Below are 27,799 nucleotides of genomic sequence, written 5' to 3' on the forward strand. Positions count from 1 at the left end.
GTACCCAGATGCCAGCAGCTGATGCAGGAAGGCATTCTGTGCTTCCAGAGAGGTGATGATCTCTTTCATTGCACTGCAAGCTGCCAGATAATGAGCCTTAAATCTCAGGGATGCTCTGTTGTTTATTTTTGGAGAGAGGATTCCACATTGGGTGAGAGGTAGACAGAAAAGGTAGAGAGAAAAGGGTCCAGGAAAGCCTGGTGTGGCTGCCTGATGTTCCTATATCCAGCCAAAATCAACTTTGATACATAGAATTTTTCATTCTTACTGGACTTTTCTGAATTTTTCCAGATAAAATGAAAAATGGGAATCGCCAAATAAATCAGCAAATGAATTGCCAAATAAAATGGAACTGAAAGGCTAAAACCCCACCCTAATTCTGTGGGCTGTTACACTCTTGAGTGATGGTCTGAGTACATCTAATAGGAGTCAGTGCTGCATGACCTCACTCTTAAATGATGTTCAGTTTCACTTTTCCATTAACACTCTTTTCCCTCCATTTTTCTGTTTAGATCATGCTTCTTAGTGATCCAGAGATTGAGAGCAGCATCCTCATCAGCTCTGATGAAGGGGCTACCTACCAGAAGTACCGTTTGAACTTCTATATCCAGAGCTTGCTCTTCCACCCCAAGCAGGAGGAGTGGATCTTGGCCTACAGTCTGGATCAAAAGGTGAGCAATTGATGTAATGTTTCAATGATTATGAGCCAGGAGTTGAAGGGGATATTGTCTAGAACTGCTCCCTTTCAGGGATGATGAAGAATTTATCGTGTGCTTTGCTGTTCTCACTTTACAGGTTTAAATGTGCTCAAAAGCCATGCAGTGACTCCAAAGCCAGTTTGCTAAAAGGAGCTGAGTGTTACAGTGAGCATGATGGGTGCACAAACCTCAGTGGTGGAGATATGATGAAAGATGAAAAGAATTAGAAATTTGACATGACATATGGAGCTGTTCTAAAAATCTATTGATTCGTAGGCGCAGATTTCTAGCTGTCTCTGGGGATGGAGCACTCAGGCTGAGTCGGTCTGTAACAGCTGGCTGGTGAGCATTGAGGGGTGCTCAGTTTGCTTGCAGACTGGAAATCAGGGAGCAGCAACAGATGACAAACTCCTCTGTGCCACTTTTAAGCCACTTTGCAGTGCCTTCTGTAAGTGAGACATCTCCAGTCTGTTACTTTGTCCATAGCAAGTTTGCTGTTGCATTGCACTCATCTGTCTTGAGGGGTGCTGAGTAGAGCAGGTGCAATGTGGTAGTAAAGTGCCATGGCTAAGGAGATGTGTGCTTCAGTTCTGGAGCAGCAGTCTCCACTACAGCCCAAAGCTGAGACACAGGATGAGCAAGTTACAAATTCTACGAAGTTTAACACTTGCCAAGCTTTTATCTTTCCTCTCTTATGTTTCTCTCATCCGTAGACTCTGGAAAGCAAAACCATGCTGAATAACCACTAAGTTTTCCTCATTGTGGCTAGGTGCCAGGCGTCCGCCAGGGCCACTCTGTCACTCCCCTCCTCAGCTGGACAGGGGGCAGAAAATGTAGTGCAAGGCCTGTGGGTCAAGATACGGGCAGGGAGAGATCACTCAGCCATTACCATCATGGGAAAAACACCCTCAGCTGGGGAAATTAACTGAATTTATTGCTTATCAGTACTCTACTGTACTCTATCCTATGCTACTCTATCAAATCAGAGTAGAGTAATGAGAAATAAAAACTAAATCTTAACACACCTTTCTACCACCCCTCCCTTCTTCCCAGGCTCAACTTCACTCACAATTTTCTCTCTGTCCTTCATCCCAGCAGCAGGGGGGGGCAGGACATGGGGGCTGATCTCAGTTCATCACACATTGTCTTTGCCTCTTCTTCCTCCTCAGGGGAGGACTCCTCACACTCTTTCCCTGCTCCAATGTGGTGCCTCTCCCACAGGAGACAGCTGTCCACAATTTTTTCCAATGTGAGTCCTTTCCACAGGATGCAGTTCTTCATGAATTACTCCAGTGTGGATGTTTTCCATGGGAGGCAGACTTCAGGAACAGACTGTTCCAATGTGGGTCCCCTGTGGGCTCACCTGTCCTGCCAGTCCCGACCCTCTATGGGTCAAGGAGTTGGCCTGCCTCACCATGGTCTTCACTGTGGGTTGCAGGGGAATCTCTGCTCCAGTGCCTGGAGCACCTCCACTTCTTCACTGACTTTGGTGTCTGCAGCACTGTTTCTCTCACATATTCTCACTTCTCTCTGGCTGAAGTTGTCAGTCAGTTTTTTTCCCTCACTTCTTGAAGATGTTATCCCAGAGGTGCTACCACTGTCACTGATGGGTTTGACCTGGGCCAGCAGTGGGTCCATCTCAGAGCTGGCTGGTGTTTGCTCTCTTGGACAGCTTCTTGCAGCTTTTCATGGAAGCCACCCCTTTAGCCCCCTCCCTGCTATGAAAACATTTCCACACAAACCAAACATGTGTGTTAACCTTTCAGGTGTGGGGGTGTGTTCTGGGTGGGATTTTCAATTCCTGCAGTTATTGTTGAAGCTTTCTGAACTAGTCAGTCTTGCATCCCAGCTATAGGAACAATACAGCTAAAATGCTGTGCCTCTCTATTTGAGAATCTCATTTGAAAGGCTGGTGCAAGTTTTTACCAAACTAGTTACTGAGAATATAATTAAATAATTTCTGCTTCCCACTTGTTAATAGAATGCTGTGGCAGGCACCAGCTGTTTTGCTGCTGTGCTACGGATGATTCTTGAGTGACATTTGCAAGAACAAAGCTATTGTAAATACATTCCTTTCATAGTATCAAGTCCTTACTGTATGAAGGAGTTAGTCAAATGTCAAATAGTTTTCTGCAGTCAGAGGTTCAGTGTAACAGGGATTTTGAAGTAGGCTGGAAAGACCAATCTATTTATTTGATGTCACAAAATGGCTTGATGCCACTATTAAACTGGAGGTAATGATTTTGCATGATCCTGGTGTTTATACAGACAAGCTTGGAAGAAACAGGCATCTGATGAGGTGGTCATGTATGTGAGAAGCCAGATGAGACATCCTGAGTGTGCATTTGCTAAGAGATCCATCTGCAGCGAGTGCAGAGCATTTGCTCTTGGGTTGAAGCGCTGTACTTCTACTTGCAGAGCTTTGTAATCTTTTTTTGATGTTAGCCACTGGAAGGAGAAATCAAAATACAAGACAGGCACATGTGACTGACTGTGAGGTAGTAATTAGGCTCCCCTGATCCAGTACAGCAATAGCAGACCTGGGCATTTTTGCTTCTACTCCTGGAAACTAATGCATCTGTGTGCACACCTCAGCTGCTCTCTTCTGCCCAGGAGAAAGATAAGAAAAATAAACTGAGCTAGAAACACCCTGAAGCTGCATACATTTTATCCCAGAAACTGAATAAAACTGTTCACACAGTAAGAGCAAGGATTAGGTGGTCTGCAGCTTGTTGGTCAAATGGAAATGTTGCAATGCCAAGTTCAGGCTTTTTCTTTATGTCTGCCTTTGCATTCAAGGCCACTCATGATGCTTTCCTTCACTGGTCAGAAGGATAGCTTGAAGTGCTGGTTCAATGTGGGTCCTAGAATGGAACCATGGAGCAGTGCTTTTCCCAGTTGAAATGTTTGTTTAACATAACTGAGGTATAGATTGTGCTGAGCCCCATCTTGGGTTACTAAGAGTCGTGAAAGAGCTGCCATTCTGACTCAGGATCACGCAGCTTCACTGCAGTCACAGCTGATACTGAGATAATGGGCAGTGCTGTTAGAGCCTGACAGCAGTGCCATGTGAAATCCCCAGATGAAGTCTTCTGAGAGGCCAGTGTAATGCATTCCTGCATGTCTGGAAGCAGGGGTGCTTCCGCAGCTGAGTGGGAACCAGAGGTCAGCCTTTTCCTTCTCTTAGGTTAGGCCAATTCAAGAATCAAGTCTCTTTTAGGCTTTAAGTCCCATATACTTAAGAGTATTCATCATGTCTTTTGCATCTTCAAAAGATTGTTGTGGTTGTTCTCTTTTTCTCTAGAAACCAGATCTGGATCTCACACCTTCCCACTCTACTGTGCTGTGCCTTCTCTCCTAGATGTGGTTATGAGATCCTGCCAGTGGCAATGACCATTTGATCTCTCTGCTGCTCACCAGAAAAGATATATCAAGAGCTTCTAAAATAAGTGGCTACAGAGGCTGCAGTAGTGCTCTGCAGTTGTGAGGAGGCTATCCAAAGGGATGCCATGCTGTCAGGGCCTAATTGTCCAACTGCAGCCTAGTTCTGCTCTTACTCCTCTGTCCTTTGTTTTTGTGCCCATTTTTCTGTGAGGCAGCATGAAGTTGCCTGGCACAAAATAGGTGGAGCTGGATCAAATAGTCCTTGCTTTCTCAGTTCATATGTCCATTTTTTGGGGATAAAACTGCTCTGAAACACTTCTGATTTGATGCATGAGAGGCAATAAAATATAAAGTTTATCATTAGCCTGCGACCTGGAGATAATATCCACCTACAGATACTGTGACAAGGAGGGTGACTTGCTGTATGCTCTGCAGTGCAGCCGCTGCTACAGCGGGAAACCATATTCTTCCACCCCTCTAAGTTCTAGAAGTGTGTTTGAGCCTTAAATTATATTTTAATGACTCTTTAGTGGCAGATTTAAAAATACAAATAACTGAAAACGAATCAAGTACATACAATTTGACTCCCAGCAGCAGAAACTATTAAGGGAAGATCTAATCCATCCTCATGTATCTGTGAATGAGTAAACAAGTTGGAAAAATTAATTTCATATCTTAGGTTAAAAGGTATATCTCAGATTAATATTTGTTTTATTTTTCTCTTTCAATTAAAGTAATAATAATGTGGTATTTTAAACAAGCTGTGGTCAACTCAGAAATTAATGAGAATGATGAATCTGAAAATCCATTTTGTGTAGTATGTTCCACACAGTAAAATGAAATACCAACACTTTGTGTCCCTACAAATAATGAATTTGGTAACCACCTAGATAAAATATTTTTAATTTTTTTTGTTTCTAAAAATATAAAAAAATATTAAAGTTTTGGTATGAAATGAAAATAGTTAGTGTTTTGGATCTTCCCATTAAAAGGTTTTCCTCTAAGGTCTTCTGACCTACAGTTCCATGGCTGTGATTCAAGCCTGTTTTTAATGACTGTTTCATCCTAAACATCCCTCCTTCTTTTTAGCTAACTCCTGCACATGTGACAACAATATTAAGGTATTTATCTAGCTGATTAAAGAAACAACCAACCAACTAAACAAAAAAACCCACATTTTGAATGTCCTCTTAACAGAATCATTGTCCCTTCCAAGTTGGTGTTTTAGAATGCCTATTCCATATTCTAACACCTTCTTCTTTAAGAGGAGGAGCCCATCTCTTCTCAACAGAACTTCTTGAAATATGGCTTCATTCTGAGAAAGCCAAAGACTTTGTGATGTTACCACTTCCATCAACTGAAATAGCTGTATACAAAACCAGTCACCAAATCTTTTTATTACCACTGCCACATAGATATTGTCCTGCTTTTTCCTGCCTAGGGCAATTCCCAGCAGAAGATTCAGTGAGAGGGAGCTCAGCAGGCTTTCTGAAAGATAGATGGCTGTGTGGCTGCTAGTTACTTTGTTGATTTAAGGACAAATCACAGTTACCACCATTTGTTTTCTCTTTGTAGTATCCAAGGAGTTAGTGAGGATACTTTTTTGCTATGAGTCAACTCAGCATATCGTTCCTGCTCTTAATTTTTATAGCCAATTAGGACCCTCCTCTGCCTTGCTAACTCTCCTGTATGATGACATAAATGCAGCATGGCTGAGCCAAGAAATCTCTGTGTGTGGGCATGAACACGTAGCAAGTTCATAGACCCTGATATCTTCTCACAGTGTATAAAGCACAGGCAGGAGGAGTTTTTACGGGGCTTTAAGCAAACATGGGTGGGTTTACTATTCCCTCCAAAGCAGCTATGTGACATTGTATAACTATCAGGTCCTGGGAGATTAAATGCATCTTGTGAGTTGAAAATCTTGGATCTCTTCCCAGTAGCTTTGTGTGTGTGTGTCTACTTTATTGATAAAATAGTGCAATCTGATGTGTGCACGTGTTGGTTCTGTTAATGGCCCCCTAAGTGGCCTTTGGCAGAAGGTGGACAATATGTAAATGTTACAGACAATTTGCTGCAGGTCAGACTGGGTCTCACTGGGAGTGTCCATACTGACACTTGGTTATATGACCCAGTACAGAGGGAAAATGGGCCTTCAACCTCCAGTTTTCATGGGTAACTTTGCATTTGCAGAAAATACATAGGAAGCCATTTTAAACAATCCTTGTATCAAAATATGGTGGGAAGGGGAATATATGAAAAAGGTGCAATATTGTCTGTTGGAAAGCCTGGAGAACTTCTCTATGGAGTGCTGTGAAAGCTTCAAGTCTCCCAGCACAAGCTTAAGGTACAGATTTCATTGCTGCCATTCACAGTGACTGGGGAGGAATATCTCGAGTTGATCTTACATTTCTGATGCTAACATGTCAAATGTCTGATTATTTGTCTCATTTATCCAAGGAACCAACTAATTCTCAATAGGCAAAACTTCCCACACTGCGATACCTCTCTGGGGAATGGATCAGTCTGGAGGTAGAAATGGAAGGGCGTTTCCAACTCCATGGAATTTCTCTCAGAGTGACATTGAAACTTTCAGAGCAACATGCACAACTCTCCTGCATGAATATTTTTTTAAAAGATAATTTTAAAAAGATAATTTGTTTAAAAGAGAAAAGATTACTGAATAGGGAGAGAGATATTTAAAATATTTCAAATCATCATTGTTAAGAGAAAAAAACCCCAAGTATGCAAGGTGATACAATTCCACCTCTTCTTACAGACCAAACTGCAACTTGGAACCTGCTGGGAATAGGTAAGAGACAGAATAATTCAATAACATACCAATTTAAATTCCCCAGCTACACCATTACAAATTTGAGAACATTAGATAAACAAGAAGTTTGGCAATCAGTGGCTTCTCTCTCCATAGGGCTTAATCTTCAGCAGAAAGTGAACAAAAGAAAGTGGGTGTCTCATTTTCTCTTTGAATAAGGTGATAAATAAGAGGTGCAAGATAACATTCTGCTGTATCACCAAGTTGCACCTGGCAGACAGTATCAGGTCTGACTGGGGAGATCCCTTTGGTGTGGGAGATGTGGCAAGTTATCATCTGAAAATTGAATGCAGTGCATGTCACTGCCTTGACTATCTTGACTAGACACTGCTGAATTTATAAAAAAACAAATCACAGCTAACACTGGGACTACATGGGAAAGTTTGGGTTGTTTGTTTTTTTGGGTTTTTTATAATGTTTTAGACACAGAAGCAGAGCAATGTCTCTGCTCTGGGTAAAATTCTCCCCTGGAATTTAGGCCCAGTCTCCCAGTATGACATAGGGGCAGTAAGGCAACTAAGAGTGGGGTTGTTTGGTTGTTTATTTTTTTGTTTTTTGTTTTTTTTCCACAATGTCCAGTTGGGCAGTGTGCTGCCAGAGAAATCCAGGGGGAGTTGCTTCTAGAAATACAGGCACCTTATTCCAACCAGTCATTCATATTTGGGATTCTTTGTGATCAGCTATTTTCACAGACACATGGAATAATCCAAGTTGGAGGTAATCTCAAAAGATCATCCGGCCCAACCTTTCATGGGAGAGGGAGCCTAGATGTGATTATCTAGCACCCAGTCCAGTCCTGTCTTGAGTGCCTCCAGTAAGTGCTCTTTGGTCTCAGTTTTTTGTGCTCCATAAGGAAATTTAGGCACATGGGGCCTTCAGGGTTGTGTTCAGTTGAGGATATTGCACTTTGAGTTGGAACTCCTAATGTTGGAAATGCGATTCCAGGATAGCAGCCGCTACTGCAGATGTGCTGAAATGAAGCAGTGAGAGTTGCTGCATGTCTGAAGTGAGATGTGACTCTGGCCCAGGCCTGTAGGTTTTCTTTCCTCAGGAACTGAGGTATGGGGCTGATGAGGAGAGGCAGGTTGGTGGCTGCCTCACATCTCATTTTGATATAAATTAGCAGGCACCCAGAGCTGTTACCTGCTCCTCAGCAGCATTCCTAGTCCTGGAATTTAATTGTCGTCGTCAGAAGTGTGAGTAACTACTCCTTTTATCAACAACAGCTCGAGACTGCACCTTTTGAGTAAAACTCAGCTTTTCTTAGCAAGATTATTTCTAACAGGGAAAATAAGCTCCTTCTGCTCCTGCATGGATCCTCATGGTAGAATCACCATTTCATTGTATGGTGTGAGAGAAGACACCAGGGCTAATTTCTCATCATGGTTCATTGATACCTGAAGAGCACAGTGACTGTGGTTCCAGTCCTATGGATACAGTGCTCAGCTTTCAGATTTATCTTGCACCAATCACTTGACATCTGAGCACCCCACAGAGCGAAGCTGGAGGCACACCTACTGCATTCTTTTCTTCACCCAAAATGGAAAAGAGATTGAGGAAGCTGCTATAATAACAATTTCTCCTACAGGCCTACCATAGTGAGGAAGGAAATAAAGTGAGTATGTTGTCCAGCTGTAAAGGAACACATAGTGTTTCATGTTTAATATGAGCCATATTATAGTAACTGTTCATAGAAATCCCTACCATACTGACTGGTCCATTGTATTGCACATTCATGTTAAGCAGCAATCCCTGCCTGAGAGTGCTTGCAATTAAACGTGAGGCTGACAGACAAAGCGTTGTCCCCTGAGTATCTCTAGTGTATTCAGGCACAGGTCATTAAAGTGTTTCACTGCCTAACTACCACTGAGGACTATAACAAAGTCAGAAACTGAATGCAGATAGAGTCCTGTTCCCATGACTTAACCACAAATAAGCCTTTCATCTCTTTGCCTTTTGAATACTCTTCTGAGAACTTCAGGTTCTACAAACATATCATGTGTCTGTTGCTGGACAAGCCACCTGCCAGCAGCTCTCCCAGGCAGGCAGGGCTCCATCAAACAGATAAACTGAAATGTTAGTGAAGTTAGAAAAAACACAAACCAAACAAAAAGAACCAAACCCCACACCAAACCCTTGAGATTGGGAATATTTAAAGGCAATTTACAGAAGTCTCTTCTTCAATATGATAATGAACTGAAGAATTGAAATCACTTAACTTCATTTACAAATCATGAATATGTATCAGTGCCTTTAAATGAAAGGACGACTCAAACAGATATAGTGTTTGTTCAATTCATTAAAAGGAAGACAATTTATCAGGAGGTTTTTTCCACTCTTAAACTAAAGCTATATGCAAATGTCAGTAAATCAAGACCTTGCGCTAATTCTACAGCATGATGAATATTTTTATAATCCTAATTAGAACCAGTCATTTAGTTCAGCAATTTCCCCCAATCTAGCCAATTTGAAATTAAAATAGATGCCTTGATTACAAAACTCATTAGCAAAGAAGCACCCTTTTTTGCTAACCAGTTCATTTGGAATGCACAAGCTGAATGAAGTGAGGAGCACTTGTGTTGTCAATTGCCGTAAGTGAAGTGAGCCTTAATTGTTGGCATTGTGAAGTATTTGTATTGCTGCATGTTTCATTGCAGTATAATATATCATTCATTAAACATAACAAAAGCAGTTTTAAAATGATTTAATTAAGTGGTGTTGGTGCACCAGGTAATTTTTATAAAGTCAGATGTCACAATTGTTTGCATTTGAAGTATTGATGGGCATTACTGTCGGAAAGAAGACGTATGACTCTACATTTATCATTCTGATTATGGTAGGCCTGGCAGTTTTAATAGGAGATGGGAAATTAAATTATGCAACCCTGGCTCTACTTCAGAAATGCCCAATGAATTTTGTCCTGGCAAAATACTGAACTTTGGGCTTGTGATGATTTGTGGTAGCAAAGAGAAAGTAACGGCTTGTGAAACTTGATTTAGCCAGAACAGACTTTCCTATTGCTTGTTATTTATGTTATAGATACTTCATGAGCAAGTTTTACTTTGAAAACGGAAATATAGAGATAAATGGAGCGAGACACACTTGATGCCTAGATGTGCTCTTCTGCTGGAGCAACCTATTTTATTGTGTAACAGAGCAAGGATCCTGTGGTTTATTCCTGGGCCATGCTAAATCATGGCAGTATATTGATTTTATCTGGAGCCTAAGTGGGGTGAAGAGTGGTTATAAATATAGCAGATGGGAATAAAAATGAAAGAGTGAAGAAGGCTGAAGAATAAGAACACCAGGGCCATGATTTATTTTGCTTGACTGTAGAGATCTAAAATGTTGCAATGTGCGCCTACATTGGGTGTCGAGGCTTCACATCGTAGTTGGTGGTGATCTACTGAACAGTGTTGATTGATTTCTGGAAGCAAATGGAGGTGACCCTTTTAGGGTGAGGTAAATTGTACCTTGGACTCACTTGTATTGACTAGGCCTCCGCTGAGTGTCTAGGAAGTAATTTCCTTTGCTGAGATGTAACTATTTGCTATACTACCTGAGATTAGGGGACTTGAAACCAACCCTGCTGTCTTGGATGCATGCAAAATGGATTACATGGGATATGATTCCAATATGATCAAAACAGCAAAAAGCATTAAGTTTCCTAGTTCCTGTTGTCGTGCCTACAGATTCTAATGACCCTCACCCTGGAGGAAAGAGCAAACATGATGTGGAAGCAAAGGAGGAGTTCCCAACCTTTTGTTTCTCTTTTCAGTGAGGCAGCCAGCTGGACGAATGATGCTGAGGGCTGAAGGTACAGTCCTTTCCCCCTCATCCCCCCAGGCAAGCACCTGCACATGCCTGTTTTTTACATCAACAGCCACCAAGAACAGGGAGAGTCTGTGAGGGTGCTTCCTGAGGGGTGCGTTTCTGTGTGCTGGACTGGCAGCTTGGGGTCGGGAGTAGGAATGGCAGGCCCAGAAATAGCAGACTGTCCCTTGCTCTCTGTTCTGCCCCTAAAGCAAGGGCGTTTCAGCTTCCTGAAATCAAAGTCTTTCTACACAGTTGAGAGATGCATATCTGAGAGACAAAGAAAGAGAAACTCCAGAAAGCAGCAGGCAGGAGCTGATATTTCCTGGCAGAACTTCCAGTGTGATAGGGGTGGGGATCCTGTGTGAGAATTTCTCATCAGCAGGTGCTGTAGTAGTAAATGGGCCACAAGGCAGAGAAGGTCCTTCTTTTATGTTGTAGCACAGCAGTCTGTTAAAAAGCTCATACATTTAATTTTGAATTGCTTTGTGTCTATTGTGTGAAACAGGTTTGTGTAATACTAGAAGCTTATATGTTTTTTCTCAGATTGCCCTGTGCAAACAGGCTTCTCTCTGTCACTCTTGCCTTCCCTTTTTGAGTCACAACAAACCATCCCTGTCTCCAGTGCTTGTTTTCAGTGGGGAAATGGACCATGTTCTGATCTGATAGCATACCTGAGGTGCTTTACAAAAGATGCGTGCAGTCACACATGTAGCAGCTGATATTCAGTGAGTCCATTGATTTTAGCAGGGAAATGCTGATTAACATCACTGGAGGATCTGACCTGAAAACATGTACGGTATTCATTTCTCACATAAAACAAGATAGATGTAGTTTATACCTCCCAGTGCACACGTTTTTTTTTCCCCTAAAATCTGCCTGGTGAGAGGTGCAGAGTCCCTGGGCAGAGAGCCTGTGTGCAAGCTCTTACTTGTGTTAAGGCAACTACTTATTTCCATTGTTCAACATTGACGTACCAAAATTCACCCATCTTTTTAAAAAATCTTCTCTTTTTTCTCCTTTTTTTTTTCCTTCAGATAGAAACTTCATGTAATCAATTATTCTGGGGAATAAAATGGCCAGAGAGAACAGCTGTAACTCCTCTGTCCCCTCTCTAGGCATGGATGATTCAAATGTCCCATATGTTCAATGGTAATCCAGTGAATGTTTCAGCTTTTCATGCTTATTGTGTCAGTGGTGAAAAAGAAGGCCAGTTCCTGGATTTTTGGTCTAGCACCTCAGGAGCTACAATCCCAAGTGTTTAGAAATAATGAATTGGTCCTTTGAAAGTAATGAGTTTGGCAGAGAAAAAATCAGGGAGGTGTTTGAATAATTTCAGTTGTCCTCTCTTATATGTCTCTTGATGCTTCTGTGACTGAGGAAATGTTGAAAACCATGTTTTTCAAATGCTTCCTCACAGTTAATAGAATTAGAAATTTTTCCATTAGAAAAAAAAAAAAAAAGGAGGAGAACTCCCAAGATTTTCGTAAAGTTCTGATTACAGCACTGTTCTTCTGCAGGGCATTTATGCTTTTAAGACACACATCTTTATTCATGGTTGCAAATGCTGCACATCTTTAGCTGTGTTTCGGTGCATGTTTCAGCTGGGTGTCCATATTGGTTATGTGGGGAAGACTGGTGACCTGTTTGGTGGTTGTTTGGGGTGTGCACACACCTGTGTGCAGGTTTGAATTTTTGCAGTAGAAACCCCACAGCAGTTTTGTGACAGTTACAAGAAGTTGTTCCACAGTAATAAAATTCTTTAGTTTTGTGTTCAATTGATTTTTATAGGACTATGGGTGGCTATAAAATGAAAGTTAGGGCATGATGCAGTAAAATTTTGGTGCATTGAAAGTATTGTGGGTATGATAAAAGGAGGAGCTGAGGCACCGAAATGAAGGGTGATATTTTTGAGAGGAGGACAATTGATCAAAGAAACAACAAAGCTTAAAGCTTCATAGAAAATCCTTGTGATTCTGTCATGCAAAAGGAGGAAAACTATATCCTTCCCACAGCCTCCTACCTTGGGCATCTCATTTCTGCCACAGGCTCAGTGATCATAAACTGTCTGAATATAGATTTTGTAGCATTTTATGCTTGCAGTGTTCAAGAGATAGCAGCACGTACAAATAACATGTTAGCAGAGTGTACTGGACCCAAGGGGACTTTCCTGCCGTATAGTGAGGGAACAATAATGTCATCAAAAGTTTTGCTGCCAAAACAGGACTCTAGTTTTGTCCTCTAACACAGCACTTGCTTCAGGCCAGTTGATTTTCTCAGATCTTCGTGCAAGTCCGCAGGAGTTATGCACACATACCCAGCGGCACAAATGCCACGAGTCTGAAAGTTCTGCTGCAAAATTGACTCTGCTATTCCCTAGCTAGATGAGTTGTGCTTTTTCTCCAGTGACAGCATGGAGAAGGCTGCTCTATTTTTCCTTTGCAGCCTTCCATTATGAGTTACGCTGTACCATCACTGCAAAGCTAGGTTAACTCCAGGAATTAAAGTTACATTATATCAAGTTTGGTGAGTTGTTGTTGTCTACAGTTGTTGCCTTGAATCAAGTTTGTTTATTCCTGGGGCTTTGTAGGGGCTTTTTTCTTCATCCTACTTCATAAGGTGGATTGAAGGTACCTAGAGTTTCAATAAACGGGATAAATAGATTAAATATAGACACCATAGAATATTTACAAACCTAGAGAGCTGCTGAGAGAGGTTAGATAAGAGCTTCCTTTTTCTTGCATGATTTGCAATTGCAGATTCATTTATTCCAAAGGTACACAGTTTGATTGCAGGAACTGGGTGATGGATGAATCAAAGATGACAGTGTAAATGGTGTCTGCCCAGCAGCCCGGAGGGAGCCCTGGAACATGTGAGTTTCTCATTTGGTGATTTTTCTGGCAGTGATGCCTCAGTGCAGTGACAGTTTCTGCTCCAGCTGTCAGGCTAAATTGTTCCTGATGATAGCTGGTATTTACAATGATGCTGTTCATTTGGGTTCCTCCTGTAAACAGTCTCCTTTTCCCATTTGGATTGGGATAAACTGAATCTCTGTGAGGTGCAGGGAGGAATCTCTCATATTCCATGAGACCTTTTACTCTTCCCTTCCTGCATGTGATCTCTGGCTTGGCTGTGTATGTGTGGAGATGGGTGCCTGTATAATCAGGCTCTGCTTTTCTCTTCAGTTGTTGCCTATTGCCAAGGCATGGATTGCCAGGGAATCTGGTCAAAAATAAATTTGGCTAGCTAGAGATGAACTACTCCACTGAATTTTAAGTGTTATAGTAAGAGCAGTACTGGAGAATATCTTCAAGACAGCAGAGCCCCTTGTGGAGACCAGAGTTGGCTGTTGAGTAGAGAGTGATGCTGAAAGGGATATAACTTCCTTTATTATATTATATTATATGTTTAAGCTTGCAGAAGCCTCTTGATTCATTATAGGACAGGATATGAAAAGTACGTGGTAATGGAGATGGCCTAAAAGAATGCAGTGTACAAGAGCCAGGGGTGTTTGGGTAGGAGATAATATTTGCTGAAGCTACATCTTCAATGCTATCAGAAATTGAAGTTTTCTACCTTGTTTTTATAATGTTTTTTCTCACAGAATTTATTTCACAGTAAGAGTTGGGCTTCTGTGTTCACTTTTAGGGGACATAAGACTCCCATTAACTAAGGTGGGCCTTTCTCTGGGCTGGCTCAGTCCAGTATCTGCCCAGGCAGTAATAGAGCACAGGTGGTATGTGTGGACCAGAGTGGTCCAGAGAGGGATTTCTCCCAGTGCAAAACCTGTACAATTCCTAAGCAGTATCTCTTCATCTACTATAGTTTTGCAGAAGACTTTCAGGATGGCATTGGGCTCATATCCATGACCAAAAGAGATGGAGGTAGAACCTGTGTGGTGGTAGCCTATAAATGCTGCTCTGCATCATAAATCACTGACAGAACCCACGGCCTCAGGCTGAGGGGGCACAGTGCCCTCATGGGGTGAATGGACTAGAAGAGTAGGGACAGTTTGTGGGACAGCTCTGACTTTGTGAAGAAATTCAACACTGAGAAGTGGGGTGCAGGTCCTAAGGACCTGTGAGGTTTGCTGCTCTTCAGCTGGTGAGATGAGAACTGAATGGAATGGACACGTGCCTTCTGTCAGGGCTGACCCCAAGTGAGAATAGCATTTTCACCAGTGTGAGATGAGTTCAGGGGCGTGTCTGCTCAGTGTCTGAAGGTGATGGGTTGCAAAAACTGAGGAACTGTTTCGAGTAACCACCCTTATCTGTGAAGATGCTGATGAGTGGAAAACTGCATTGGATGGCAGGTGCATGTGTTAAATAATGTGCAATTTAAACTGGGGCAGAATACATTGCTTTAATTTTGTCTAAATGACATATACTGCTTGAGACCAGACTAATATTTCTTTCAAGCTGTGTGAAATTTTTTACATGAACAATGACTACATCTCAGAATAAAATGCTGTTCTAAATGCAGTCTCAAAACCTATTCATTAATGCCCACACACTTTCAGAAATGTTTTTTTCCACATAAAGAAATGAATCAGAAAAATCTTAGTTGAATTTGGAAAGTGGTTTGGGGGTATGAAATCTATTTCTTCCACTAATCTGAAAAAGTCCCTCTGCCATTAAATCCTGGTCTGTATAATATAGAGGTTAACCTACAGATAGTGCCACAGGGTTTGTAAAGGAAGAAGGAGAAGAACAGCCAAGCATGTGATTGTAGCTTTATGTCCCACTTTGGCTAATGTCTCAGCCTCTCCTGCTTTGTCCGTTGTAGTCTTATGCTCAATAAACATGAAGGATTGGTCTGTAATAGCAACGAATGTACCCAGATGCTTGCACTGTAATTAAAGGCATATATCACACAATAAAGCACATTTGAATGAAAAATCTTCCCATTAGACATGTGGTTCACATTTATTTCCCCTTATTGTTAAACTTCTGGAGTATAACCATTGATGGAGTATAAGGAGGGACTTCTAAAGGGCTACAGTGTGGAGCCCACAGTAACAAAGAATATTTTCCTCAGGCTGGGAGGACACAGAGCTCCTCAGTGCAGGCTGACCTGCACAGCAGCATTGGATTCATCCACGTGGTTGGTGGATCCAATTAGCACAGACCTCAGATCCAACACTGCCTAATGATTTTTAAGCTGAAAAAAGTGGACAAAGGGATCAGCCTGGCTTAAAGACAGAAAAATCAACAGCTATTAGAGCCAATTCAGTCTTTTGTGACTGTTAAAGAGAGGGGAAAAAGGAGCAAAGCAGCATCTGGGGACAACAGGAGCAACCTGAAACCTCTCTGCCTCTGGCTGAGCCTACTGGATGTCGGTGGAAGAAATACTGGTAAAGATAACTCCTGGTGTGCCTTGTAGCCTCTGGTAGCAGGAGGCAGCTCTGCCATCTCCATCCCATTCTGATCTTTTCATGGTTCCAGTATTGATTCCTCATTCCCTTTCTCTACTTTAGTCCTCCACTAAACTCTATAGCTGATTTTGAAATGGTTAAAATATCATGGAGAAAGGAATAAATAAGCAATCAGAAAAGTTAGCCTTCCCTCAAAATGGCATTGCTATTTATAGTACCTTTTGCAAGTTGCTAAAGCTAAATTCTTTAGAAGTGATTGAAATGTTTTGATTGACCAAATTGAACATATTTTTTCTCCAGATTTTCAGTTTAAGAAAAAACATCATGGAAGTAATATTTTTCATCTTGCTTCTGCACCACTCTAGCATTTCTGAAGGTGGGGGAAAAGCAGAAAGAAAGAGAGCCTGTTTTTCACCCAGGGCTAAAACACACCTTAAGCTCTTTGTGACGCTTATTTGTGACACTGCTCCTGTTGCAGCTGTATCTGGACTTCTTGTTCTGCTAGAAACCAGTCATGGAGTAGAAAAGCAAAAGATGCTCTGGTCTGAGCAGAAGTGCCAGATTTTTGGCTGAGTGTTCTTAACCAATAAGGCTTAAGAGAAACTGAATTGTGAAGGTTTTGGAATGGACTTTTTTTTTACCAGTTTAATCCACTTTTGTCTTTTTCTTGGAGATGCAGTGGCAAAGCAGAGAGAGGCAAGTCTTGCTTTCAGCATCGGGTTTAAAGTGGATCCATTGAGTGAAAGCATTTTTTTAACTATGAAACCGTGAAACCTGACACCAGTGCATTGTCTTAATCTGCCTGGCTTCATTAGAAACCATGTCTGAAATGAGCTATACAAGTATAACATGGAGTCAGTCATTTTCAAAGCATTTGGTCTTTGTGCAGAAGATCCCTGACCAGTGTCTTACTGTGGTGGGATGGAGACTGAATTTCTTTTGCCTGAAGACCTAACTTTACTGACAAGCATGTGAAATATTTTTCTTAAAATGCAAAAAAAAAAAAAAAAACAAAACCAAACAAACCTTCCCAGCTTCTGAAACCTTTACTTTCTTTTTCCTCTCTGTATGGGACAGATGATGGAAATTTATTTAGTATTTAATTTCTCTCTTGACCAGTTTTCAAAATAGCCTGTTTCTAGTGTCCCATCTATTACACAACATCTGTGGGGACTGAGCAGCTCTGGTGAGTCTCAGACATGCATCAGTCGGGGCGTGTTCTCTTTCCATGCCTAAGACAATCTGGCTGTACAATGCTAGAGAAGAACCTTGGGCTGCAATGAGGTCTCTTGATGCAGCTTTTAATCACCTGGAAAGGAAATCAAAGTAAAGAGATAAACCGGTCCATTTGTTTTCATTACAATTACTAGTTTTTACTACTCTGTGTAAACAAAGGCCATAAATTTGGTGCTGGTAGACTTCTTTCTCCTAAGCTCAGCCCCACCAGCTGTTACACAAATCTTTTGGCTTGAGAAGCAGGATTTATTTTTAGCTACTTTAGCGTGGAGCTGTCTAGGGTGCCTTACCTGAATTGTAGTTTCCAGGCAGCTTGTGATAAGGAAGAAAAGGACTTTTTCCATTATTTAAGGATCCAGGAGCACTTCCAAGCTTCAGATCTTGGTACCACTGGAGCCTCACCTTGCAACGGGGCAAGGATAGGTATTTCCCTTGGAGGAGTTGCAAAGAACAAGCACAGATAGTTCTTGAGTTGGTTATCAGCTTGAAGGTGATATTAGCCTTTTTGTCCCTAATGGTAACTGCTGACACTCCAGAGCTGTCTCACTAAGGCCCAGACTGGGGGGAATGGTGGAGCAGAAGAAAGAGAGGAAGGTCCCAAATCTTTCTTTGAATGCAGCCTTTTCTACTGTGGTAATAAAGCCACTTCCAAGGCAAGGGTTGCTCCTGACCTGGTTTCAGCCACACCACTGAATTAAATTAGACCTGAGTCCTGTACCAACAGTGCTGCAAGTAACATGTCCTGCCTCCCAGGAGAACCATAGAAAGGGGTTTGTACAGACCCCACGGTTTAAACGTTGCACTGATGCTGTGAAAGGGAGGGGTATCCATCTGTCCTTAAAAAAGCAAATATGGAAGCTGTGGTAAAGAAGTAGGGAGTGTTTCTGGGGTACTAATACCTGTCTTCATGGCTATACTGAATCTATCCTGTGTTCAACTGGCAGTTATCAGACATTGCTTATCTGTTCTGTACTCTAGAGACTGAAAAGTGTTGTGAATTTTTCCTTCAGTTCATTTTCCTTCTAGGAATGAACTTTCTGAAATATTAATGATGGCACCCTTCTTCTTTTGCAGTTTCATCTGTAACACAGAAATGCAGAGAGAAGATATACCTTGCAGTTTTCTGAGAATTTGCAGCTTTTTCTTTAATTTTTTTTCTAGTGATCGTGGTAATTTTCCTTCTGTAGAGAAAATTTAAGACCCTGCAACAGACTTTCTTTTCTGCGTTGTCCTTTGCATGCAGTCCAATTTCCTACAGAAATGTTGACCTAATTTTATTTTTCTTCTGCCCCGGTTTGATTTTTTGGCAGGAACCCTCCACACATCTTGTAGATTTTTCCCACCAGCTCTGACTGAGAAGGTGTTAGTTTGCTTTGTACTTTTCTGGGATCAGAGCCATCTTTTCATGTAAGCAATCTGAGCTACTGCTTGGGATGGTTCTCTTCTGAGGCCAACAGGCCTGGCTAATGTGACCCTCCTATTCCAGCATGTGTCAGCTGCTGCCAAGTTATTAGCACTAGACCCACTCTCGCCCTGCTGCATTTATTTTGAATGCATCTTTCCATCATCAGCTGTATGTATTGTCTGGAGAAAGTGTACTTTTTTATGTAACAAATGAATTGTTCCTCTAAATGCATGTAGTTCAGCTGCTCTTCCTCACTTTATCTGACCTCATTTGCACTCCTGGATGGCTTGCAGACAGGAAACTCTGGAGAGTCTCGCCAGATGTTTGCTCAGGCCAATAGACCTGATTTCATGGCAACAAATAATATTTGGTTTTATTTGCTTATAAGTTTTTATGTATGTTCCTGGTGCCCTTCTTCTTATGGGTGTAGACGTGAAAGTCTATAAATATCAAAGCTCTGTGAATTTCTTTAGTCCATTGTCTGTTGCTTTTCAGTCTGTAAGTGACATCTGTATGTGCTTCTTGGAGTGGTAAAGTGTGCCCAGGCTATTGTATGCTTGGTCTTTCCTTGACTTGCCTTCGGTCTTCATTCTTCTGTGTGCTTCCCCCATGAAGACCAAGCAGGTCAGCCTGAGAACAGGGAATCGATCATGAAATCCATCTCAGCTAGATCATGTGTCTCTGGTGGGGTCATCTCCTTCTGCACTAGTCACTGTGAGCTTTTTGTAATATCTGTCAAGAGAGGTGGAGAATTCTAAAGCTTGAATAACAAGCAATTTTAGAAGTTTCTTGCCTGTCTGAAGATGAGCCTTGGTGAGTAGCTTGGACATGGATAACTAACACCAGGGGGTTGAGTCTCTTCCTGGGATTTCCATATGTTTCCTCCTTTGCTTGTTCTTCTCCCCTCTCTCCATAAGTGGAATTGAAGCAGACCAGTTTCTCATGCTGTTCCAGTTCTGAGCAGCTTTACTTCTCCAGGAAAACAATCCTTTTCTGTTTTTTCTGTTTTTGTTTGTTTGTTTTGTTGCTGTTGTTGTTGTTGTTTTTTTTGTTTTTTTTGCTAGCTATCATTGGTAAAATAAACAAAACACCCAAAGCAAATTACCCACAACCCTGAACAAGATCTTCCAAGCCAGCCAACATGATGTGTCACCCTGAGAGTTTGTACTGGAGAATTACAACAGCGTTTTTCATATGAAACACTGTGCAAGCATATATGTACAGCTCTTTTCTTAACAGTTCTGTAGTTCTGAATGTGTTTCTGGCACGTTGCTTGTGTTTGTGGCACAGAATCTGACACCGGGGATAAAGCTCCTTCTCTAAGGGGCTTGCCAATTTACTTGGAAACAATGCTGGTGTGAAATAAAATGTTGCCTGTGTTCTTGGAGTTTGAAGACAAAGCATTCTGCCTATGGTACATAATATCCTTATGGTTCAGATTTGTGCTGAGCAAAACAAGCAGGAGTTAAGGTCTGGCCTGTAGGGAAACAGAGTTGTGTATCACTGGGGCTGCCAACGTCTTTCCTCGCACAGATTGTGTTCTTGGTGAAATGCAGGGCTGTGTTGGTGGATGTGATATGTTTGGTGCTACAATCCTTGAGTGGGGAGTATCGTGATGCTTTTTGGATAAATATTTGCTATTTACCTCCTTGATGGTGCAGCCTTTCGTATTTTAAGTGGTAGGTCTGATCAGGCTCCTGAGTAGAGGCAGAGTCAAATCCTCTGCATGCCACTCTTTAGCTGCATCAAGAGACAAGACCAGCCCATACATAAAGTCCCATAGTGGTCTTAATTTTTCAGTCATCAGAATAAATCAAATAGCAGAAGGAGGCTTCAGAAAGGCCATGCCCTCACAGTACACCCTTGTGGTGTGCTGGAATCCACCCCTCTTGAACCAATGTGTTGGAGTGCTCCGTGAGGTGGAAATGCCAGAGATTACTTGTCACTAAAGAGCCAGAGCAGAGCTTTAAAATGGGAAAATCTTGGCACCGTACCTACATAATTTATTTCCTTTGCTTAGTATTCAGCCTTAGGACAAATTAATTTCTGTTGAAATCTGCTGTACTTGCCAGTAAATTTGTTGTCTTTTCTAAAAGCATATCTTCTCCTGTGAAGGGAGATAAACAAAAAGTTTATGTATATATTCAATTTTAATGCATACTAGAAATCACTTTATGTTTTATTTATTTATTCAACATTAACCTTTGCATTTGCATCTGTAAATAATACTATAAAAGTGAATTGGGCCAGAGAAGCCAGAGAAGCCTTTTAGGGATTTGTTCTGTCATACAGCTTTAAAACTCAGTCATCTGTTTAAAATTTGAAGTGGATGCCTAGAATGAGTAGGTGAATAATAAATAAAAGTTATTGAAATGAATAATATCCTTTTTATCTCTTTATCTGAAATCACATAAAGGCTGCAAGTTCAGTTTAATCCTTCTGACATCAGTCAGTCTGAGCTTTAATAGAGAAAAGGAAGGAAAAAAACCCCAGACCAATAGCTGGTCTCTATTTTTTAACTTGATATAGAGCAGGAAGCTCCCTGAAAGAGACACTGGGAGACATGAGTAGTAAGAAAGAGATTGTGCTTCATGTCAGTGAGCTTTCTGTAGCTACTGCTGTTATGCTGCTGCAAAATGAAAGGAAATGCCAGGGGCAAAAGATAAAAGCGAATCGAAGGAAATGGATGTATTTTGCTAATCCTTTCCTCTCATGGTGAGAATGGTTAATCCATTGTGGAATACAATGAGGATGCTAGACCCACTTGGACTTGCTTGTGAGCATGACTTAACTGGGACTAAGTTGCCCGAAGCCTGGCTAAGTTGCACCTGTAGTCAGGACACATAAAGGATAACCCAAGTTGTTTGATGCAACTGATGCAACTCAGTCTGTGCTGAGGTCCTTGTGTGTGTAAACCACGTCCAGTGACTCAAGGAATATTCCTGGCAGGCACTGTGCTAAAGTCAGGGCAGAATTGTAGGACTGTAGAATTTGACTTTGGAGTGTGGATTCTCAGTTATTGTTTTTAAAAACCTGTGTGTTTCTGAGAATTAGTTACCTTAATATTGATGCCTACTTCATAAACCTAATCTCGAATTTGGACAAGGAATTTTCTTTTCCCAGCTCCTTTAATTAAAAAAGACAAAGGATGCTTTGTTGCTTTATTTTGTATCTACACAGAATTCCTTTTGGGGCAGAGGACACTCTATCATATTTTTTTAGACAATCACCTGAAAAGCAGAGGAAGTCTGGCTATTGTGGGCTTTTAGTGCAGTATGTTACCCTGTCTAGAGACAGTGCTTAAGAAATATGGCCAAATAAAAATATTCAGATCATGTCTGATCTCCTGAACAACATGGGGCAGAAAATCTTTCCTAATATTTCTTACCACAAGCTCAGTGATGTTGGCTGGAGTGAAGTCTACGTAATTGGAACCCTTTTTAACATGAAGACTGAAGGATGTCTGCTTCCATCTCTTTTCCCCTCATGTGTTTTACTGGCAGCTTGAGCTGTTACTGGCCAAACTGGAGTTCCTATTGGCATAAATGCAAAGGACTGAGTCTTTTGTCTTTATCCTTGATGGAGTCTGGATTTGAGTTTCTGAATTTCCTTTTGCTGGCTATACAGTGATTTGTTTGTATAGTTGGGTACAAACATAGCAAGAATTAATTAACTGCCTCAGGCTTTGAACACTGCTCAAACAGCCCTTTCCAATCATCTTTTCAAATTAATCTGTAGTCCAGGTCTGTGTGGCTGTTGTATCTCTGTGGTCAAAGATACTGCCCATTCAAGAAACTTTAATTTTCGGTGTGAACACACGTAGTTTATCTTTCCAGTCACACTTAGCCATCCATCACAGCAGTGCCACGGGACACATCACTAGGTTGTAAACCCTTCCAATCTGAGCATGGACCTGCCTCCAGTTTACAAATCCAGTTACTCAAATCAAATGCAATGCAAAACCTGTACTAAAATGATACAGTTTTTCCATTAAGAACTTAAATTTGGCTATTACAAACATTAAAGTTTTTCAGTTCTGTTGTCTACCTCCTTAGATGGCAATCAGCTCTTGTTTTTTTAAGCCAGAATTTAAATCAAATGAGGTTTATTTGAAATCTTGTTCAAAATACTGCCTGATAATTAGTTCTCTGTGATCTAGTAGTAAAGCATAGTAGTTATTTCTCAAAGCATATTTTTTTCTCTGAAGAACCAAACTTGCACAAAGTTGGAGAAAAGGAGCTTACATATATTTCAATTGTGAGAGGATGAATTGTGGGTAAGAAAATATTTCTATGAAGAATGGTGTTTGTGGTATTAAGCAGAGTATGTATGAAGCAAACATGTCTGAAACTCAGTCTGGAGTTGCATGGAAATTTGATTACATTACAGCTGTGTCATTTGTTAACCAGAAAGACTCAGAAAGATCATTATATTGAAAATTTGGCTTCCAAAAAGAGTCACGTCACTATCTTTGGTGTTTAACTAATGAGCAGGTTGATTTCTGACTTACCTAAATATTTAGACCTCGTTCTGAATATTAGAAAATATAAGTTAGGAGCAATTTACTTTTCAATACAGAAGAGAACTGATTCACTTCGTAAGGCCAAATCATAGCATGACCCTGAATATAGAGTCACTACCTCCTCAGAGTCATGTTGACTAGTCTGATTTGTCTCTTGTTCTATTTGATACTAGGATCTCACATATCACCTGCTTCCTATTAAGCAACAAAAGCCAGGGGGATGGCTGGCTTTGTTATATGGCAGTCACAGTGAATGTATTGACAGCTGAAATTTGGAAGCATAAAGATGTTTGACATGGTTTGGGAAGAGATAACCTACTTTTGAATCTCAGGAGCCCAGTTGGTTTAAGAGTGAATGGAAGACATTGCCTTGTTAGCCTCCCCTGGCAGTGAGGGTGATTGATAATTGTGTACAATTATTGTGAACAATCCATTCATGTTCTTTAATGTGAGCTGATTTTAATACTTTATCTAGCAACAGTCTTCTTCTTCCTCAATGTTTATACTTTCTCTCTTTCTGTCTTTCAGCTGTACAGCTCCATGGACTTTGGAAGGAAATGGCAGCTCATGCACGAGCGGGTCACTCCAAACAGGTTTTACTGGTGAGTTATGGGCACTGGCTTGGCTTGCTTTGGGTAGGTCATGGAGGGGAGAAGGGCATCTGACTTGAAGGGATTGGTTGCTTTACCTGAACATGAAGTGTACCCTTGGTTTTGTCCATCATCAGTGCTATAAACTCAGTACATACCTGGCAGTGCCACAGTCTGTGTGTTTGTACCTCTTGTCTGATAAAACGTGGTGTCTTTTACAGAGAAGTACAAGTCTTTTGATAATTGCAAGACTCCTGCTTCTGTGTTATACACCTGCTTAGAGTAACATAGAGAAACTGCCCAGTGCTTCAGTGACAAGCCTGTGATCATTATACCTCCTGTTTTTCAGCCCTTCAGAGAGTTACTTTAGCCTAGAACACAGTCTTTGTGCAGAGCCAGCCACTCTGACCAGTCTCCTTATGCAATCTTGGTGAGAAGGGATGATTCACTCTGCTTTAAATCACTCTCTGAGGAGCCAGTTTCATTATAGTGACTAGTGAAAGCCCAAGATCTTCAGTTTGCTAAAAATCTGCTTTGTGACTCAATTCCTTCTCATTTCCCAAGTGTCAACCTCTCAAATTGTAAGAGTGTCTTAAAATCAGATGATGAAACAAATTTAGTTCCTATCTCCAGGCTCAGCCATCTCAGAGGCCTCTTTTCCAAACTTCTCTGCACCATGTGAAGGCTCAAGAACTGACTTTTAGAGAGAAAAAGAAAAGTGTAGTTCTTCTGTAGTTGAATTTAGGATTTGGGTTCATAATGCTGTACTTACTATATGCCAGATGATGGGGTGTGTGTGAATGTGTAGAAGTACTGATTTACAGAATCTGTGGATAGCTGAAAGAAGTGTCTGGCTTTAAGACCAAAAAAGATTGTATTATTAAGGAACCGGAGGGTAACATTTTGGGTGGTTAAAAATAAAAAAAGATTTGGAAAACTTAAAAATTGACTCCCAATTACAAAGCATGTTACATATCTATATCATCTATATCTATATCTATATAATCTATCTACATATTTTAGAGTCAAATTCACATAGAAATTTTTGTACCTCATTGAAAGCCCCTGGAATCCAGGCCCAAAATATCTATAGATTTATTTGCAGTGTTTCCACACCTTGCACTGGAGGTAGACTCCTTATTTTAAATTACCTACATCCTTCTGCAAATCTCTCTAAACATCTTTAGGCTCCAACAGTTAAAACACAGCTTTTTGGCATCAAGTCTAGAGATTTCCTTTAGTGTGCCTGAGGAATTTGGACAATGTGAGGAAGTTTTGAACACTGAGGAAAGGAAGTTTTAAGGCTCCTAAGTCACATGGACCTGCAAAATATATCAAAGGTCTAGAACCTTGTCTGTCCATGTTACTGTTCCACAATTCCATAATGTAGGAAAGGAAGATATTTTCTCCTGGTTCAGGTGGCAGGTGGATGACTGACCTAACTATCAAAAATCCTTTGATCTCACTATTCATACTGGGTGCACATGAGAAAGGTGAGTGTAGATCCTCTCCTGGTGTATCCTTCTGCAGAGCAGAATAGCTGTTCCTTGGAATAATTTTACCCCACCCTTCAAATAACACAAGTGAGCTTAGGGGAGAGAGGCTTCTTGGAGGATAAAGTGCAAGGGCTAAGTTGACTTGGGAACAAAGCAGAAGCTCTTCTTTAAAGGACAGGTTGTAGTGTTGTGCCTTATTTTCTGCTTTCATATAATAATGGTTAGTGGAAATTGCCTGTTTGTCCATTTCACACCCAAATATGTGTTGTTTTCCACAGTCTGCCTCATCTTTCATAGTCTTTTGGCTGCACGGTTTGAACACTCTTTTTTAACAGTGCATTATGTAACGCCTCTGTTTCAGGTGCCTTTTTCTCTTAGGAAATGTACAAGTTAAAACTCATAAGACATAAACTTAGAAATCTTTATTCCACTCAGAAACAGCAGAGTCCCGCTGAGAATGAGCTTCCCAAGAGAGTGAATTAGGTTTTTCCCGGAGTGGGAGGGATTTGAACCAATTCATAGTGCAGGGATGAGAGGTATTGAAGTTGTGGAACATAATAACTCTCCTTAGCTGATTTGTTTCTCTTTTTCCTTCCTTTTCTTTTAAAGCTACAAACTGTGATGGCTTGCAAGCTTTGGCTTGTAAGATCTGTACAGAAAAAAAATGCAAAAAAGAACATTTTAGCCTCAGAAATTTGTTGATTTCTTTTTATTGGGCTATGAAAGAGAGAGAAAAGTGGGTATAGCTGTAAGTTCCAAAGGGACATGAGCCACTACTCTGTGAAGCTCACAGAATCATAGAATGGTATGGGTTGAAAAGGACCCTAAAAATCATCTAATTCCAACCCCCCTGCCAGGGCCAGGGGTGCCTTCCACTAGACCAGACTGCTCAAAGCTCCATCCAGCCTGACCTTGAGCACTTCCAGGAGACAGACATCCACAGCTTCTCTGGGCAACCTGTTCAACTGTCTCATCAGCCTCAAAATAAAGAACTTCCCATTATCTATTCTAAATCTACCATCTTTAAATTGAAAACTCCCTCTCTTTAGCTACTTAAAGGTGCTGTAAGTTCTCCCAGAGCCATGAGGTTCACACAGACCCACCTCTCAAGTCTGTTAGTCTCCCTCTGGATGGCATCCCTTCCCTCAGGCGTGTTGACTGCAGCACTCAGCTTGGTGTCATTGGCAAGCTTGCCTCTCCACGTCACCAGCCTATCGCTGTCTGTGCCATCAGTCTATCAAATACTACATTATTCAACTTCTGTATTAAAACTTCCATGGAAGTTGAAATAGTAATGATAGGGAGATGCCAAAATGAGGTAAGCTGCTCTTTTGTTTGCTGCTCTGCATTGTTCATTAGCAGAGGCTCAGGTAAGCATCCTTCATGAAATGGGATGATCTCCATCTGATTGGAATGCAGGTGGCTTTATCTGGGGCAGGCTTTGCTGAGTATGTTTGCCTTCAAAACATGACTTTCATCTCTCAGGCTGCTTTGAATGGGCTTGTGGAGACTGTAAAGTTCACCTGGTTCATGGGGTCAGTCAACCTGACAGGGAGAGGTCTTATTTTTCTCTCTGAGTTCTTTCTGAATAATTATACCTTCCCTGAGAGACCTCACAGATAGAGATCTTAAGGCCAGGAGAGAATTGCAGTTGCTTCAGAGCTTGTGAGATTGGGATGTGAATTTTCGCTCAGCAGAGTAAGCACAACCTCTCTGTTAGTCATGGACACACTTTGCATTTTTTGGTGTACCTCTAGTAAGCAGCATCTGTGATGGCTCTCCTCTGGTCAAAAACAAAGCCTAAGCTCCAATCCCAATTTGTGGCATTGTGTCCTGGCTCTTCTATTCAACTTCTTTCCTTAGTCATAGATGTTGGTGCTACTCACTCGTTTGTAGTTTTGTGTTCTCATCCCATATGGATGTCACATGTTGAGCTGTTCATGGGACATCTCTCATCCGTTCCTGAGCCCACTCAAAATTTGTGCATGAGCTGAAATTCACCCCTGGGCCACTCATAGTTATAAAAAACTAGGATTTGAGTTCTCTGCTTCGGTAGTAGTGATTCATTTGTTAACTACACCCACTGATGGCAGTGGCAGAGCTTGAGCAGAATGTGTTACTTGATGCATGTACAGGCATCCAGATTTGGCTCCCATGTGCCTTGGCCTCAGATTTTAATAACTTAGGATCCTGTAAGACTAGAAATAGGGAGTTTACGCTAATGTGATACAGAAATTCCAAGATCACTCAAGATAACTGGAACCAGCATGGGTGAAAAGTTTGTTAAAAGCCTACTCAATGTTCTTTTCTTTCAGAACACATTTCTGCAGCTCCCTCTGGGCCCTGTTCATTTTGTATCACTGTAACTTAGACACCTGTGCTGCCATGTGGAGGATGTAAAAAATAAAGCCCATATTTTGTACAGTAGAAATGTTGGGGAAGTTTCCT

At 41.3% G+C, this 27,799-nt stretch overlaps 1 protein-coding gene across 7 annotated transcripts in view; it reads left to right on the top strand.

Annotated features, from left to right (window-relative positions):
* The window catches only part of SORCS3 (sortilin related VPS10 domain containing receptor 3), a 241,436-nt gene that overhangs the window by 117,873 nt on the left and 95,764 nt on the right, over nt 1-27,799 (top strand). For 6 of the 7 annotated variants that reach the window (XM_069019975.1, XM_069019977.1, XM_069019980.1 and 3 more), the window contains 2 exons: nt 513-671; nt 23,794-23,867. In XM_069019975.1, the coding sequence (XP_068876076.1) occupies nt 513-671; nt 23,794-23,867 (233 nt within the window). Of the gene's footprint in view, nt 1-512; nt 672-793; nt 864-23,793; nt 23,868-27,799 lie in introns of those variants that run through there. The other variant, XM_069019981.1, reaches the window with a different exon arrangement.

Source organism: Aphelocoma coerulescens, chromosome 6 (genome assembly GCF_041296385.1).
Source record: "Aphelocoma coerulescens isolate FSJ_1873_10779 chromosome 6, UR_Acoe_1.0, whole genome shotgun sequence".
In the NCBI taxonomy this organism is placed as follows: Eukaryota; Metazoa; Chordata; class Aves; order Passeriformes; family Corvidae; genus Aphelocoma; species Aphelocoma coerulescens.